The following is a 17,822-nucleotide window of genomic DNA, read 5'->3' on the forward strand; positions in this document are numbered from 1 at the left end:
GGATTGATTTTTTACGTCGATATCGACGTTCTGCCCGGCGACGAAGTGCTCGAAGTCGCTCTAATTCTATGTCGAAGTCGTTTCGCGTGTAAGAGACCGTCAGCACGTGAGTGGCGATTTGCATCGTATTTTTAATTGTTCTAACCCAGAGGGTAGGAACTCTCTGCAGGCATCTTCCATATCAGATTTGAAGTTGGCCCATTGAACCGTCCGAATGGTATTCCGTGGGCCAGATCTACACGACAAGCCTTTGATGTTCAGATAGGTGGGAATGTGATCACCCCCATGTGTCTCAATGTTTGGAAACCACTTCACACATATGGCGAGAGAGTTGGAGACGAAAGCAAGGTCGAGGCAGCTGCCGTATTTCACGCCTCGAAGAAAGGCGAGGCTACCATCGTTCAAGAGAGTAAGGCCATAGCTGTAGGCGATGGTTGCTAATCTTCGTCCTCTTGCATTTGTCTTTGTACTTTCCCACGCTGGATGGTGTGGATTGAAATTTCCTATGATGACCCATGGGGCGGGACAAACACTCAAGATATCCGCTAATCTTTTAGTATCGAGACTGCTGGAAGGCGATATATACACGCCTATGAGAGTAAATAAGAGGGTTCTTTTTAACTGTGATGCATATACATTGTCGTCGTGGGGCGCAATTGGTTGCAAAACATAGGAGAGTTCACGACGAAAAAAAAACGATGATTTTGCTGTATGCACCATTTGTTGATGACATGATACATTCGTATCCTGACAGTCTGATTGGTTTCGACAAGTTGGGCTCACAAATGACGATGAGTAGAAACACATTGGTGTAAACATTCTGACGGAAATCTGAAATTCGTGATTTTAGCCCTCTGGCGTTCCACTGGATGACGGACGCTGCCTTGACTTCTTTTCGGAAGGATGGGGTATGGGTAGCCATCTTTCTAGTTGAGGGATTCAAGCACTGGGCTTAAGGCGTCCAGTACTTTAATTGCGCTTCGAGCAGACGGTGTCCCCATGTCCACTAAAATCGTTCGGATGGCCTCCATGAGGGAACGTAGCACCGAGATGACTTGACGATCTGTCATAGGTGAATCATCAATGGCCGGAGAAGGCTCTGGTGGGGCCGCGACCTTCTGAGGTTCCTTAGCAAGGGAGCGGCTCGGTAGCGTGGGCCATTCCTCTAAAGAGTCTTATCTGATTCCCTCGTGGAAGTGTTGGGCCCTTTCGCGGCGCGACAAAGTGGTACCGTAGTGGTGCGGGTATTATCGCTTCGCGCATGCGCCTTCTTTGAAGACGTACGATGGTGTCGACGTCGACGCCGGACTACTTCGGCTGCCTCCCTGTGGGCCGTGTTGTCTCTGGACATTTGCTTTAGAACCGCGCGCTCCCTCTTGATGCGGGGGCAGTCCGACGAGGCTGCGTGAGGGCCGCTACAGTACTTGCCAGGAGTATTGCTGGGCGAGGAACGAAGTCCAGTCCACCAGCAACACTTCCCCGCCGAGGGAACGCAAAAGCGTTAAGACGGTCGGTGACGGCACGAGTGGTGATCAAGGTCATCATCTGCGACGCAAGGAGGAAAGTAAACAACCGGAAAAGAACAGCTGGAACCGCAAAGAAATGGATCACTCACCGTAGCTGCTGCACGGCCGGGCTCCGCTCCAGACCGTAGGCGACGTAAGGTCGCCGTAATAGCTAAAAGCTGGCGAGGCAATTTCAGAATGGCGTTTGCTTCCGTGATTCCACATTTCGCTCGATAGCACTGACGCGCCCGGGCTACCTTGTCACGAAATAGTGGGGTCGGGTCGCAAGGCCATTCGGAAGGGTCCATATCCCTGACGCACTCGTAGAGGACGGCTATCAGCTGTAGCCTGTGCAGTGCGAGCTAAGCCTGTGTGTCAGCTAAAACCTGAAGCTATAGGCCGCCACCCCGCAACACGTGGCCCGTCCTCTTCGATTCCGGCACGGAGAAGACCCGTGTGGCCACAAGCCATGCCCACGAAACATCGGGCTTACAGCTAAGCAATTTTGTAATGTAGCTATACATTACAAAACTACAAAACAGTTAACTTCCCTAAGGCGTGCGCCACCCTCGCCAGCTAGACCATCTAGAATATGCACAAAGACCACCTGATGAGCGTTTAGGACGCTCGATGCGAAGCTCGCAGAGACGACGCTCGCCGTGACGAGGCGTTGCTGCGCAGGTCCTGGGGTTGTAGCCACACTCAGACTGATGTCCAGTTGCCGACCGATGTGCAAAAGGCCACAGCCGTGGAAGGATTGTTGCTCAGAAGCATCTGATCTGGAAAGTAGGCAAGAAAATACTTATAATTTTGAGCAGAAACCGGTGCTGCCAAATTGTCACGTGTAATTTTGCCACATATGTGGGCGAAAATTTTCCACACGCCAGGACCAAATTTATTCAGATTAGCATCCATACTCTGTGAGGAAGTGGCTTGCTGAGAACCTGTGGCCAAATTCACTGCAGCTGACTGAACTAAACCCCATTCGACAAGGAAACGCTAAACAAGCACGATGGAGTCCAAGATATGTGCGTCTGAGTGGCCGGCAGTTAAAAAAGAAAAGGGGGAAGTTTCGAAACCAGGTACAGCGCCTTCATAAAATCCCTTTCGCGCCTCGGACATAGAGTTCTAGTGGCAGCTATTCACGCGTCCAAGTAATATACGACATCAATCAAGAAAGCTATTTAAATATGAAGCTGCACTTCCCGTTCCTCTTCGGCATGTGTCAAGCGTCATACTTGGCTTAGAAAATAATTACACGATGTTCAGTTTGTTATACATGGCCACGTTTTGCCTGAACACGTGACCCAAAACGTATGAAACTGGTGGTCATAACCCCGTAGTGGAGCAATTCAGCGCCTTAACGAAAGATCGAACCCGCTTTGCTGAAACCGCTTCCAAAATTTAGTCTTACTCGTACTGGAGACAAAAAAGTGGCCGAGCTCGCTTACGTGAGCCTTTGGTAATGCGTGCCATTGCAACTTGCAGTCAGCTGGAGAAAGCGCAACCGAAGCTGGCCAACCATAAGATGACATTCAGAAATGTCGCAACATAGCGTCCGTGTAGTAATTCAGGCATGTCGCATTGAGTTCAGTTGTCTGCGAAGATAAACAACTATTGCCCGTATTTGTTCACTGCATTTTTAGGCTTGCAGCGCAGTTCAGAAAGAGCAAAAAGGGAGGTGGAAGGGGTAATGAGAGGGAACGGAGAACAGAGTGAACGTTCCCTTTGATTACCCCTTCCCCCTTCCTTTTTGCCCTTTCTGAGCTGCGCTACTAGTTGAGAGAAGTCAGGACATACCAGCTCGGCCAAACTGCCACGCTTTTGTAAACTGCAGCACATTAAAGCGAAAAAGCACTTCTGACGTCAAATTTAACAAGTTTTTCATTGCCAGAATAATTTCCACCGAGATCTCGGACATATTATCCACAATATGTAAAATTTCCCACCTTTTGGCAAAACTGCCTCGGACGTTCTCCGCGCTCACCGCCATCCAAAACGGCCATCTGCAAAGCGAGAACAGCAGCGGGCTCATTGTTGACCACTCGAGGACAGAGCCAAAAGTACGAGACGTCAGTACGCGATACTCACCAGCAGTGGTGGGCGAGGAGCAAGGTTCCGACTGCCAGCAGGACGCCATGGTTGAGGGAAGGTAATTTAACACGGTGGGCCAGAGTACGAGTGGTGCTCTAGGCCATGTCCCGAGGGGGACGTTGGGAGGATGACAAACGGGGAGCAGCCCACTGGATAACTTATGGGCTTCAATCGAACGCAGACGTCGGGATCCTGAAAAGACAGTTTCCCTACTGAGCATTTCCACTAGAACATACCAAAGCGTTTTGCACAAAAAAAAAGAAGATTGCTCGGTTTCTTGAAAAAGCATGAAAGTGGTCTCGCGACACCAGTGGAGCTTTGAACGGGACAAGTTAACCAATGTTCAAACAAAGGAAGCAATAAAATATTGAACAGTAGCTAGAATGCAGTATGAATATTTCTGGACCCAAGACGGGCCTTTGATGAAGTCAAATACTAAGCACTTCTTACGGAGTTTTCTTACAGAATTCGTGGGTGGGGGCTTAACTTAATTAGAAACTATCTCCAAAATTGTGGCAATGGGTTTCACGGGTGCATCTACCTCCAAGCTAACGTCAACGGCTAAAGGTGTATCACAAGGGTATTTTAGGGCAGCTTTTATTTTTTGCTTTATAAGTAAATAACATCGCTATCATTCCACCAATAGGAAAAAAAAAAGCTTTTGTACGCGGATTACATTAATTGTTTTGTCTAGTGCCGACTTAACAGATAAAGTCAAACCGGTGGTTAAGAGAGTTGTCAAAGTTGCCAGATGTGAACGAGCTGCAATTGAATCGCAGCACATAAAGCAAAGCAACGTGGCCATTTTTTGTAAGTTTTCGAAGCATGGGAGTAAACCCTTAAGGTCTAGCGGCATTGATCATATAGAGCGGACAAACAGTATAATATTGGATGCTTTTCATGACTACCTCGGAATGACCACGTTGGAAATTTAAACGTGAAGCGATCTAATAGAATGGGTGCTTTAGGGAGGACGAGACCAAATGCCACTTAAATGCAGGTCAAGCCCATCTTCGATACGATCACAGATGCAGTGTGTATTGTAATGTGGGGCACAACTTCTAGTACTAAAATTAAAAGGCAAACGACGAAATAAAGCAGTTCCTTTCGCTTTAAATTTGCCGAAGAACAGGCTACTAGGGAATCCCGAGGTAATTAAAAATTGCTATTCGCAATCCAACCACACGTGCATACTGGCGACATATTAATACTGAGGTTAAGAGATCTACAAAAAATTTATAAACAACCAAGGACAAATTACGGCAGACAGCCTCGACTTCTTGAACCCCGCTGTCGGGAATGGTTGCAATATTGAAACAAATTGAGCAAGCAAAGTCCTAGAGACATTTCAGCAAGCTACCAATCCTTGTTTTTTTTCCCCCCTAGGCTTAGGTAGTACAAAGAATTTTTTTTTTTTTTTTGCTTTTTAGATGCCATGTTTTTCGGGGCTATCCAAGTTCACGCAACAAACGGTTAGTAGGGCTTTCCTCGTTTAAAAAAGTTTTGTGTTGCCTTATCATTGTTAGAGACTTGTTCTTTCATGTTTACTCGCTAGCGATGTATACTATCTTCGTACTCCCTTTTTGCTAATTCCCTGTATCCTCCCCTCACGCAATACTCCTTCGGTAGCCTGTGAGGTAACTGAATCAATTGCCGACAGAACGTTAAGCTTTGTTTAGTCATGTGATGAATTATAATTACTACATAGTAAGTGCATTTCATACTTGCTTATTAAATGGTACTTGAAATTGAGGACAGGGACTTAGTCAGCTACCGACAAGTACTTGTATTCCCTGGTTTTCCTCATTCTGTTTCCTTCATCGTATATTTGTTTAAGCGATCGAACAACTTTATGTAACGAAAGGGAAGGTGAATCTGAAACGAACTGAAGCAATAAGGCTCATTTTTCGACCACTCGTGGACACAGCCGTACTACGAGTGGTCTGTGCGTGGTACTTGCCCGTAGCTAAGAAAGGCGATGAGCGATCTCGTCTGCCGGCGAGACCGCACCGGCGAAGGGGAACGGTTGGTCAGGGTACGAGCGGTGCTCTAGGCCATCTCCTGAGGGGGACGTTGGGAGGATGGCAAACGTGGAGCAGCGCACTGGATATCCATCTTACACGTGGGCGGCAACCGAAAGCACAGGTTTTAAGATTCTGGAACAATAAGGCATGGATGCAGTCAGGAAAAGTGCTGGGGGAGTTTGTGCATACCGAACAAGGAATTAAACCAGTTAAACAGGCGCATACACACCATAAAGCATTGGACGGTGCTTTGTTTTACTATCAAGCGACTCAACCAGCATGGTCCTGTGCACTCATTTGCACTGCGTATGCATCTTAATGGCTGGTTTAGTTGCTTGCTCAATAATGCATGGACATGGCATTGCTACCAACACTCACCTCGTAATTAACCAGTTTTACCTTCTGCAGCTAATGTCCGCGCCGGATCTTCCGGCGCGCGTGGAACAAGCAGTGCGATTCGATGAGACTTGGCTGCGCAGGAGGACATCGCCAGATGCTGCTCCCTGCTACACCTTTCGTCGGATTAAGTGGTAAGACTGAACGGCTACACGTGTGGACCGCTCTGCACATATCGACATAGCGCAACCATACCTCAGAATTTGAAAACTTCACACCGTCAACGCCGTGGTGACTGGGCATGGCAGCGCTACCTGCACTCGGGCCTCAATTTAACCCCCTCGCCTATATTGTGCAGGTGGGTAAACGTTGTCGTACGTGGGTAAGCGCGGGCAATACTTTAGTAGCGCTGGCCTTCCCACGACCATTCTTTGTGATCGAGACGGCTCTGTACTGGAGCTTACTTCTTATGCGAGGGTACATCGAAACCAACCCAGGCTTAGACCTAAAGCAGATCGCTAAGTAACTCGAGGAAACAGCTGTCGATATTCAGGACATTAAGCAAAAGAGGCCGGCTGAACAAAAAAACTAGTTAACGCTGCAAAAAAAAAATGCTTGCGAAATCTAGGTTATTAGTATGAATGAAATGATTGAAACAATAAGACAATCTAGGAAATGTCAGTAGGCTTTTGACATACGTTACATAATTATATCGTTCATGGCATACGGCGTCTATAGCAAACGAGTACGCAAGTAGAAGATACCGTTGCTACGGGGTTTGTTGACAGCGCAAAGCCAAGTTACGTGTAATCGTGCCCTGAGCAGCCGAGCCATTCTTGACAGAGGGAAGCGCGCGTTGCAGCGCCGAACCTTCCATCATCTCAGCAGCAAAGAGGCAGAAGTGACCCACGACCGCACCCTCTTCGGCTTACACAATCGCGACGTGCTCGGTCCGGAAGCGGTCACTAGTGAACGTATCCACGGTTAATGCAAGACGAAAGGCAAAGCAAACCGTGTTATATGTAAGCTCCCGAATTCTCGACGAAGGATACTTCAATGAGGTTGCAAATTGAAAAATACGGTTATGGTATATCGAGGAAGACGGCAGGAAAAGCATGAAAACACAAGCTTGGGACGTAACTAAAGAATCTGTAAGAGATGCGAGAAAGAGTCGCTCGCGTTCGAGAAGCTATGCAACAACAATCGGCTATACCTGCGTGCTGCGACCGTAAAAAAACAGTGCAACTGCAGACAAATGTGGGGTCATCGAACATGTTGGAATTTTTGTGAAACGAAGCTTTCTTGAAGCTGTTCATACCGGCGTGTTTGACGGAAAGAAAACAGGCGAGCGCACATTCTCTCGCGCAATTAACCGCGCTACACAATGCGACATCTTAAGCAGGCTTGTATTTGTTCGTGTCTTATTTTAATTGCACCGGCCGCTTCCTCGGCAATTACCCGTTCTTTATATGTGCCATTGCACCACCCACTTCTTGGCCGATCCCTCGCCGAGGCTATGTGCCACAGTATAAAAATCTATTGTAAAATATCATCGAAGCACTCGAAGACTGAGCAAGAGAGCGGCTCCGTGTCGCGAGCATGTGCTACTTTAATAAACCGCTCATATTTGAAGCAGTCATCGGTCTATCGTTTTCATCAATGGTGCTGTGAACCAGCCTACTACCTCTCCGCCCATAAGGAAGGTCAACCTGCTAAGAAGCAGAAAAGGAAACTGTGGTGGAGCAGCGGATCGGGCAACGAGACCGAAGAGAAGACCATATATAAGCATCGGACCAGCTCACTGAGAAGCAAGACGCCATTGTTACACGACTAGAAACGAGCGAAGCATATATTTACGAAAAAAAGCAAAGCGATTCGCCCTAGATCACGAAGCTGATCAACGCAATTACCAGACAAAAGTTGCACACAACGCAGGAGAATAAGCGAAAGCATCAACAGCGCCAAAGAACAAATCGAGGAATTTGTAAGAGAAAATACTGCTGAAGCAGTATTTGAATGATAGAGTAAGACATGGAAATAACGACGATCTTGCCTACAATAGAATTCAGAATTCAAGAGGCCATACAGTTGGATTTGAACAATGGAACGCAGCTGGCATCACAGTTCAGAAGACGCAAGGGTAATACATGAGCTACCAAATCTGCAAATGACAAAGTTTGGCGGAAGAGCCCTGGAGTGGAATCGCTTCTGGACTCAATACAAGTGAGCAGTTCACCTCAGACCTAACATGAGCAAGGGACAAGTTTATTAGCACCTCTAACCGGCAAGACAGCGTATGCCATAGAAGGGCTTCATTGCTTTACCTGGATATGAAAGTTGCGATGAAGCGAGAAAAACACTGCGAACAAGTTCGGAAATCGTGAACGATCAGTGGAGCTGCGCATGAGTGCGCTCTTGAGTCTAGAGAAGGTTAGGTTGGCGCAAGAAACTGATTAACTACGCAAGATAGGACACGGAGAGCAGTTGAACAGATTGTCGGTCTGCACCTTCAGTGATTCGAGTGCCAGTTTCGCGTCGATGTTGACAGCGTTGAAGAGAGCTATTCCACCGGAGTTATCAGTGCAGTTCCAAGTCACAAGGAGCAATGAAAAACAGCTCAGCCATGAAAGCTAGCGCGCGAAGCAACAGGGAAGCAATGCAAGGAAAAGCTGGACAGGCTTAAGGTATTCCAGCGATAGCAAATATCTTCCGAGGAAGACGGTGTTAACAAGACAGGACAATTGCGAAGCCAAGGAATAATAGCATACAGGTTCGGAATTACAGCTTTTATAGCTGAGAAACAGGAGCTCCCTGTTCTGCAAGCAGAACCACGTAACTGAGGACTCATCGGAACATTCCAATGAGGAAAAAAACATTCTCACTGAGAACAGTGTTTCAGATGCAACCGACCAGAACACTGCACCTATTTGTAGAGGAAGAGGGAAATGCAAGCAGTGCAGAAGACAACATGCTAGATAAGTAGGCATAACGGTGCGGCAAGAAAATGTGGAGCAGGTCGGAACAAAGCAAGCGGAAGCAACGACGGCTACTCTACACGCAACTGAAAATGTAAAACAATTTTGCGCTCTTGGAGACAGCTGTAGCTTGGATAGGGAAACAATAAGGTGGCAGACAATGCCGATGAATATTAGACAGCGAACGCCAGCAGATATTTATTGCAGCTGGATTAGTAAGAGAAATAGGAGCGAAGATATTACACGAAAGGCCGACGACTGGTTCATTCGAAGGGGACGAAACATTCAAATTAACGTTGTCCAATTAACTGTAGCAACGCGAGGAAAGAAATCAGCCGTGGTAATAGAAGATCTACAAGCCGACGTCGCATCTGTTGTCTACCTGCTACAAATCAGAATTCCAAGGAGAAAAATGGAAAGCTACAAGTGGCGGATGACAGAACCGAGACAACTGGAACAGAAGCCATAGGACTGTTGAAGGGGTCAATTATTGGGAGTTCTTCGCTGGTAGAACGTAAAACATCGAAAGCAGATTGATCGCAGTCGAGACAATACGGGGTTGGGTACTGCAAGGCCCCCAAAAAGGACCCCAAAACAATTTCACCAAGCATGAAATCAAACAGTCATGGTTCTGAAGGTTGAAACTGCGGAAACAATTCAGCAAGCGATATACAAAGGTTTTGGAGCATTGAATCAATGGGAATCACTAAACAGTGTCAATACTAAGGAAGCCAAAATTCAATCACAGTAAAATACAAGTAAACGGTCGCTATCAAGTCCACTTGCAGTGGAACGAAAGCGTTAACTTGTAAATCAACAAGGAAAATGCCCTGAAAAGACTCCCCGACTGCCGAAAAGGTAAGAAAAACGAAGATATTGTCCCCTGATACTGATGGCCATGAGATGGAATGGCAGTCATCAGGTGTCCTCAAGCTGTCCGAATTTGAGTTCTGTACCATGCTTTCTTCAACTCAGCGGCGGATAATCCACCGATGGAGTAGTCGGCTGCAGTGTCTATAAGCGCGGCGACTTCGTGGCCGTTGAGAAGCACGTCGTGGCCAGTGGTTCTTTGCTTCCGTTGCACTTCGATCTTCGCGTCGGTTCACACCTGCGTCGCGTTGACCTGGGGATAGTACGTGGCGTCGTCAGGTTGTCTTTTGTTGGCGTATTCTTGGCTTCCAGGCTATGTCGGGATGGCGGCGTGTCGTTGCTGTGCCGTCGAAATAGATCACGAAGCGTCATCGTCTGCGGCGGGGGATCTTCGTTACTAGACGTGCAGCAACGCCACCTCCATTGGTGGAATAGGGACCTGCGGAACGGCCCAGGGCTGGGCCAGTGTATGGTCGGCGCTGCGGCGACAGGTAGCGTACTGACGACGGCGAACGCGCAGGACGTTGGGGCCTCCACTGCGTTCCGGCTATGTAGTCTGATATCACGTGGCAGCTCGCAAAACTGGTGGACGTGGCGTGTAGACTGGAAACCGACTAGCGGAATGGGCGTCGGCGATAGACGTGGCCCGCTTCTCCGCAGTGGTAGCAAAAGTGATTGTGGTGCGCCAAGCGTCAGTCTTTTGGCACGCTGCGTGGGACGACAGATTGCCGTGCTGGCAGAGGTAGACGACGGACAGGCGGCGTTATCGGAACCTGGCGCGCGCGGAGGGGGAACGGGATGGCGGGCTACGGTGGTTTGTGTCATCGCTCCCGGCTGAGGGACCCCGTGGGACTGCTGGATTTTCTCGCGTACGACGTCAGCAATCGAAGCCACTTGATGCTGTGATGAAGAGGTCAACTTCTGAAGCTCTCTTCCCGCATGACCGCTACATTTGTTGACATCGTGCGACGGTTTAATTGTCGGCCCCGCATGTCCAGTGTTTTGTCGATGGTGGTGGCCTGACGAAGAAACTCTCCGACGGTCTTCGAATCGTACCGGCTAAAAGTCATTGCATCGTACCATGCTTGAGCAGGACTCTCGGAGATTTCCGGGTTGGCGTGGCGGAATAGACGCCTCATTTCTTCCGTAAACATGGCAACGTTCTCGATAGATAGCTGCACTCGGGCATCCAATAAAACTTCGGCCCTTGCCGGATGACGCTCGTGAAGGTTCTCGGGAAGTTGCTGCGGAACTGGTCCCACGTTGTAAGGGCGGATGTCCTCGCGGCATCTTCCAGGGAGAAGTGGACGTGGCGTAGCTTATCTTCAGAGGTCCAGTTGTTGAAGGCTGAGATTCTTCCAAAAGTCTAAGAAAGCCAGGTTTCCGGATCGTCTGACGAAGCTTCATGAAAGTTGGTGGCTCCCTGGGTTGAAACATGTACCCTGGGGCTTCCATTGTGGTTGTTGACTGCCACAGTCTTCCTGGTCGTCTCAGGCAGAAGTCCGTGCTCCGGGGGCAGTCCTTGCAGCCTGCATCTACCTCGCTGGTCCTTCGCGACGTTGGTGGTCTTCGGAGTTCAGGCTTGGATTGCGGCTTGTTGGGAGCGTCCGGTGCATTAACGTGAAGCACGCCTACCAGATGTCACGTGGCAATGATGATCAAGAACACAGTAGAAAACTAGAATGGCGAAACTTTGAGAGGACGTGACCAGAAACGCAGGCTACACTCAAGACACAACGACAGTGGCGAACACAATCTGCGAAAATCTGATCAGCGGGTTAAGCGCGTCGGCTTTCGTACACGAGTCATGGAAAGTTCCGAAGTAATCGCTAGTGCTCGCATGCCTTCCAGAAAACAACACAGTTCGCGTCCTGCGTGCATGCAATATGCAAATACATGCGCTGAACGATGACATTTGATAAACTGCTTTCGAGAAGATCGAGCCACGACAAAGGTTCGTGTAGTATTCGATGTCTCTTCAAACACGCAGAAAGGCATGTCAATAAACGACTATCTGGAGGCAGGACATCAAATCTTTAAGGAAAAGGTGGCCCTATTTGGAGACGTTGAAAAGGGATTTCTACAAATTTCGATCCACTAAGAGGACAGATGCCACGGTATTTCTGTGGTGGGAGCATGACGTGAGGAAAAGCTGCGGAATGAAGTACAAACCTGCCGCATGACGAGTAACTTCCAGTAAAACCCCGAGCCAGTTTCTTCTGGCAGCTACAATCAAGCACCATTTGAAACAAGTGGCTGAGTGATTTGGAGATGCAAGAACCAGTACAGAAAGATTTACGTGGATGATGTAATCCTACGGGCAGCAACGTTTTAAGGTGCTGTCAAGTTATACAAAAAGGCAAAACAACTGATCAAAGAGGCGGCAATGAACTCGGGAAAATGGACATCCAATGAAGAGAGCCTCAACAAAATAGACGAAAACGAAAGGGACGACGATCACATAGGGATTCGATCGAAAGGATACACAATCCTCCTCGCCATTTTATGGAAGTACTCAAAAGACGTGCTATCTTCTCCTGTGGAAAAGTATGCACCCTTACCAGCAACAACGTACTTAACCAAAACGACAGTGCTGCAAAAGCAACAGGAAAGATACTTGATGCGCTTGGCTTGCCGTCACCTTTGACGATACGCGCAGAGATAAGCTTTCAAAAATGAGAGAAGGGACGATGCGCAAGATGAGCCACTCCTTAAAGGAGAATGCGACCAGTGGAGATACCCGATGTCTAAAACGAAGGAGCTGCTAGTTCTAGTTCTCCAATACTACGCAAGCAAGGATCAAGTAGAACACCCATACAAGCTTTAAGTCGACGGAAGTCGAACAGCATAAGAAGCGGCACTATATTTGGCAGTAGTGTAAACAGATGGAACAAAGTCAAGCCTACCTTCAGCGAAAAGCGACGTAGACCCAATCAGAGAACCAAGTTCAGCAAGACTTGACCTAATGGCAGCGGTGATAGCATCAAGGCTAGGCGTCTTCATCAAAAGTCACTTCACAAGAATTGAAGCAGCCTGCTTGACCGACTCAGTGATTGCACTTTATTGTATCAAAGGGACAAGCAAAGGGGATATATTTGTTAACAGAGTCGCAGAAGTAAGAAAAAAAACAAACGAGTGAGTCGTGCATTCATGGTGAAAACAGGCTGGCCCATCTACACACACGTGGTATAAGCGCAATGACGTTGACGAACTCTAAAAGTAGGGTGGCATGGACCCGAATGAGTTACATCCGTGGAAGCCGCAAACAGCAAGAGTGATTCACACGAATGTACAGATGGACGATGAACACGAATCACATTGTCACACCCCTGCACAGGAACAAGAGAATAAACTAATCTTGGAAATCAAAAATTCGTCCTACGCGCGGATCTAAGAGCAAGAGCATGGGTATTCAGGTTCATAGACAAAGCAAGATCACAAAGGCCGTTTACAGGAAATGAGAATTGCAGGGACATATTGGATACGACAGAAGTACTACTCAGGCAGCCAAGTGGCAATGCTGATTCAAGCGCTAAATAATTTAAAATAAATGGACAAGTATTGTTACAAGAAAGGACTTCCAAGACAAAACACTTTTGCACTGCAGCCAAGAATCAAAGCCGGCACGTCATCGTATTTCCAAAGGACGGGTATTTCACTGAACCGGCAATACGTCACGTTCATCAAATATTGCGCGGCGGATTTCAAGCAAAGATAGCGCAACTGCGGGTTAAGTTGCGAATATTACAAGGCCGCCAAGCTGTAAAGAGTTTAAAATAAATGCGTAGTCGGCAAGAAACATAACACAAGACCGGCCAATTAAATTCTGCCTCCCCTCCCGGTGGACAGAGTCAACGAATCAGGGTAATTGCAAGTCGCAGGAGCTGACCTCACCGGAACACTTTATGCGAAAAACAAATACGACATTTTAGAACAATACGTACTAAGTTTCACCTGCGCGGTAACGAGTACACTTGGAGATGACCAATGACATGTCGATATCCCGTTTTCATTTTCAAGCTTTCCGGCAATTCACCGCACGACGGGCTATACCTGCCGTAATCTGCTCGTACAATGCGAGTACCTTTACTAAGGCCGAGAAGGAAATGCTTGAAGCTGTTGGGCACAAACGGGCGAAGGATTACTGCATTACACACCAACGGAAAATAGCCGAGTGCGCCCCATGGAGGTGGGGGAGGATTTTTCGAGCGCCTCATACGAAGCCTGAAAACATCGATGCGAAAAATCATCTCAAGAAGTACAACTACAGTGGAGAAGCTACGCATAATTGTAGCATAAGTTGTAGGAACACTCAAGAATTGACCGTTAACATACGTGCATAGCGAACCTAATGAGCCCATGCCACTGATACTAGCAATCATGGGCTGACGCCAGCAGCTTCAAAGTGGACAAACAAGGTCATATAACGGAGACGTTGAAGTATGGCGAAGCAGCGAACTCGTGAAAGCTTGGTGGATGAGATGGCACTGCGAATATCTGAAGTAAATAGCTTCTATTGTCAAGCCAAAACGAGACAAGCGAAACCATTGTCCAAAGGCGATGCGGTGCTAAGACCGGGTCGAAGAACATCTTGGAAAATGTGCCAATCTGAAAGAAGTTACCCTGGATACGACGAAATAACAAGGGCTTGTCTAATTCAGAAAGGCAACAAATAATTTCTCGGAACATCTGCGAACATCTTTGAAGGGTACCGGAAATTGCCCGCCGAAGCCTATCTCTGTGCAAGTTGGAAGGCGGGAGCCTGAAATATCTTCAAGGTGCTCGAAGACGAATACCAGAAGGACTCCTTGCCGCGAGCTACTCCAATAAACCATTCATGTTCGAAGCAGTCACCGGTGCCGATCGTTCTAACATGCGTCAACACGCCGCGGTCATACGAGAGCTTGTTAGAGGGTGCGCAGTGTGGAATCTCCCGCTCCTTGGCCCGCGATACCTCGCTCTGGGAAAGTGCCGCACGTATTATTGGTTTGGCACGTGAAGCCACATAATTTAATGTTTACCGCTTCTGGCCACTCGCCGTGTGAGGCAATGATAGTGCCGACCTTTCTCCCCGGCTATGAACAATGGTGCACAAGCAAATCACGCATCGCTGGGCGGCCTGTGCACTGTATACGTAGACGAACAAGTTGTGTACACAAGGCAACATAGCACACTAACTCTGCGCTAGAATGCATCCGACGTGAAAAAAAAAAAAAAGAAAACGATCGTCGCCAATGGCCGTCAATTAAAGCAAACAGTAAAGAAACCTTCGCTTGCATCGATTCGAACAGCGCGCGAGCCGCGTAGTTTATTTTTTGCGCGCTATGGCGTTCATTATCACCTACGACGTGCGAGCACCCGGCAACGCGGCCACACGTTGCAGCACCTACCAAGGGCGTGTGTGCCTGAAGTAGTTACACCTGCTGTGCTCCGAGTCAAGAGCGGCGGTATTGGGAATAGCAGCAACAACAATACTAACTATGAATAATATTAGTAACAATGAACAACAAGGAATAATAATAATAATAATAATAATAATAATAATAATAATAATAATAATAATAATACACAGCGATAGTACGAATTGTGTTTAAGCGATATTTACCAGTAGTAGCAAACGAAGTGCGCCGTAGCAGAAGGACGACATGGACGTGGAAATGCAAAGGAGCCGACGCGGTCAGCCACGGTAAGAGGTGCTCAAGGCCGCCTCCGGTGGGGGACGTTAGGAGGATGGCAAACGTGGAGCAGCACACTGGATATCCTTCCGACTCGTGGTCCGCAATCTCGAAAGCGGACCTCGGGATCCTGAAACGACAACAAGGCTTTTATTTTAAGCACTCGAGAACACAGATGTAGTACTATTATTAATCCGCACGTGGTATTTACCCGGTGCAGGGCCACAAGGCCACTACGACGAGGGAACACTGTAGGCCGTGCGCGGTGCGAGTGATGCTCTGGAAAATAGCGAGGACAGTAAGCTCACATCGAAAAACGAATAGCAACAACGGCAACGAAACGGGCCGCTTACTGTAGCTGCTGACCGGCCCAGCTCCGACGAATACAGCAGGCGACGTCCGGCGTCGAGGTGCTGCGTAGAGCGGGTTAGTGCCTAATAGCTGGCGAGGAAATGTCCGAATGCCGTTTGCTTCCGTCATTCCACATTTCGCTCGGTAGCACGCGCACTGACGCGCGCGGGCTATCTACGTCACGAAATAGTGGGGTCGGGTCGCAAGGCCATTCGGATGGGTCCATGTCCCTGACGCAGTCGTAAGAGGACGGCTATCAGCTGTAGCCTGCCTAGTGTGAGCTAACCCTGTGTGTCAGCTAAAACCTGAAGCTATACGCCGCCACCCCGCAACACGTGGCCCGTCCTCTTCGATTCCGGCACGGAGAAGACCCGTGTGGCCGCAAGCCATGCCCACGAAACCTCGGGCTTACAGCTAAGCAACACTAACTTTACGCAATTTTGTAGTGTAGCTATACAACACTAGTGAGCGCTAGCTAGTGCAACTGAACAAACAGTTAACTTCTCTAAGGCATGCGCCACCCTCGCCAGCTAGACCATCTAGAAAAAATGCACAAAGTGCACACACAGGCCTTTTGAGCGTTTAGGACGCTCGATGCGAAGCTCGTAGAGACGACGCTCGCCGTGACGAGGGGTTGCCGCGCAGGTCCTGGAGTTGGTGGCCACGCTCAGAGTTCATCCACAGTTCAATAGTCCCGGCGCCGTCGGGGGGTGGAAATACGCACAAACAAAAGAGCGAGTACTCGGCAGGAACGACTTCCGGCTTATATACGCTGCGCCGGCTCGACCGGAGTGTCGTCGGCGTATAGTAACGTATTTATGCCGGCTGGCGGTCACTTACACTCCGGGAGCTCGAAAGCGGGGCCAGGAATTGCCGAGACGGCAGGCGGGTCGGGCAACAAGTCTCTCGAGGAGTGCCTCACGTTTTTCAGGCCCCGGTGCATGAAGCCAGTGCTTCCAGAGTCGGCCGAAGGCGGGAACATGCGCAGCGTGCAACTTCGACAAGCGCTGCCACTGTTAGCGCGTAATTAAGACCAGCAGGAGCTCGAGGTAGGGTGCGACGCAGAAGGCAGCAGACACGACGCACGCCGAAGCAGACGGAAAATGCAAAATGGCGGCCCAAGCCCCCGGATGCTCGCTATATTTCCACGACGACCAGGATGTCAAGCTCTTCGGCGCATGCGTTGATACGCCCGGACAATTTCTTTTCTTCTCTCATTGGTCTGTCGATCTACGTCACCGGCTCGCTAGCCGCCGTGCCGCTGTTATCACCGCGACTGGCGCGAGGGCGATGGTTAAACCAAAGGAATAAAAAAAAAAGTTGCAGCCTGCGTAGTTGCCGAGCTCGGAATGTTCTAGAAGCTTCCACATGCTTCCACTGTGTTCTTGGACATGCATTGGCGTTAGCGCTGTCGCCGTTGTTTTATGGATATTATAACCCGCTGACGGAATCTTCGCGGTTCCGTCATACAGGTTCCGTGGCCGCCTTCACATTCGCGTTGGGCTCCGGCAGCGAGCATGACTTGCAATTCGTGAGCGCGCGCCGCGACATGTGTCGAGTTGTCTGTACGCGCAGTCGTCTGCTCCTGCCGCATCGTTTTTCTTGGAACAAAAAAAATTATATTCTATAGCTTCAATTGTGTGCCCGAACAACGCGATCTTATTTTGAGACATGGCGTAACAGGGGCACTAACGGGCTAATTTTGACCACCTGGGGTTCTTTCACGTGCATCTAAGACCAAGCACACGAGCGTTTTTGCATTTCGGCCGTTATCGAAGAGCGACTGCCGCGGCTGCGATCGAACCCTCGACCTGAAGCTGAGCAGCGGAACCCCACAGCCACTCCACTTGCGCCACTTGTGCTTTTTCCGGATGTAGGTGTCCCAAAACGCTAGCATTCTGTCTTTGTTGGCAACGTAATAGAGAGGCGGAGAACGAAGAGCTCAGTTAATAGAAGGCCGTTCTTCCTCTACTCTGAATGACTCGGCGCAAA

At 48.8% G+C, this 17,822-nt stretch overlaps 1 protein-coding gene across 1 annotated transcript; it reads right to left on the reverse strand.

The window, feature by feature from the left end:
* Positions 1 to 5,579: 5,579 nt before the first annotated feature.
* Positions 5,580 to 16,963, reverse strand: LOC142584446 (uncharacterized). The gene is made up of 4 exons (XM_075694592.1): positions 15,833 to 16,963; positions 15,691 to 15,758; positions 15,410 to 15,609; positions 5,580 to 5,755 (listed from the first exon to the last, which is right to left on the reverse strand). The coding sequence occupies exons 1-3, from the start codon at positions 15,957 to 15,959 to the stop codon at positions 15,502 to 15,504; spliced, it is 303 nt and encodes a 100-aa protein (XP_075550707.1). The 5' UTR covers positions 15,960 to 16,963; the 3' UTR covers positions 5,580 to 5,755; positions 15,410 to 15,501.
* Positions 16,964 to 17,822: the final 859 nt, after the last annotated feature.

Source organism: Dermacentor variabilis, chromosome 6 (genome assembly GCF_050947875.1).
Source record: "Dermacentor variabilis isolate Ectoservices chromosome 6, ASM5094787v1, whole genome shotgun sequence".
Classification (NCBI taxonomy): Eukaryota; Metazoa; Arthropoda; class Arachnida; order Ixodida; family Ixodidae; genus Dermacentor; species Dermacentor variabilis.

Excerpts from the sequence above, each read along its gene's own strand:
- LOC142584446 (XM_075694592.1), bottom strand. The coding sequence starts at position 15,959 with ATGACGGAAGCAAACGGCATTCGGACATTTCCTCGCCAGCTATTAGGC. Across the intron at positions 15,759-15,832 it reads TGGGCCGGTCAGCAGCTACA|AGCATCACTCGCACCGCGCA; the intron begins GTAAGCGGCCCG and ends GCTATTTTCCAG. Across the intron at positions 15,610-15,690 it reads GCCTTGTGGCCCTGCACCGG|GATCCCGAGGTCCGCTTTCG; the intron begins GTAAATACCACG and ends TTGTCGTTTCAG.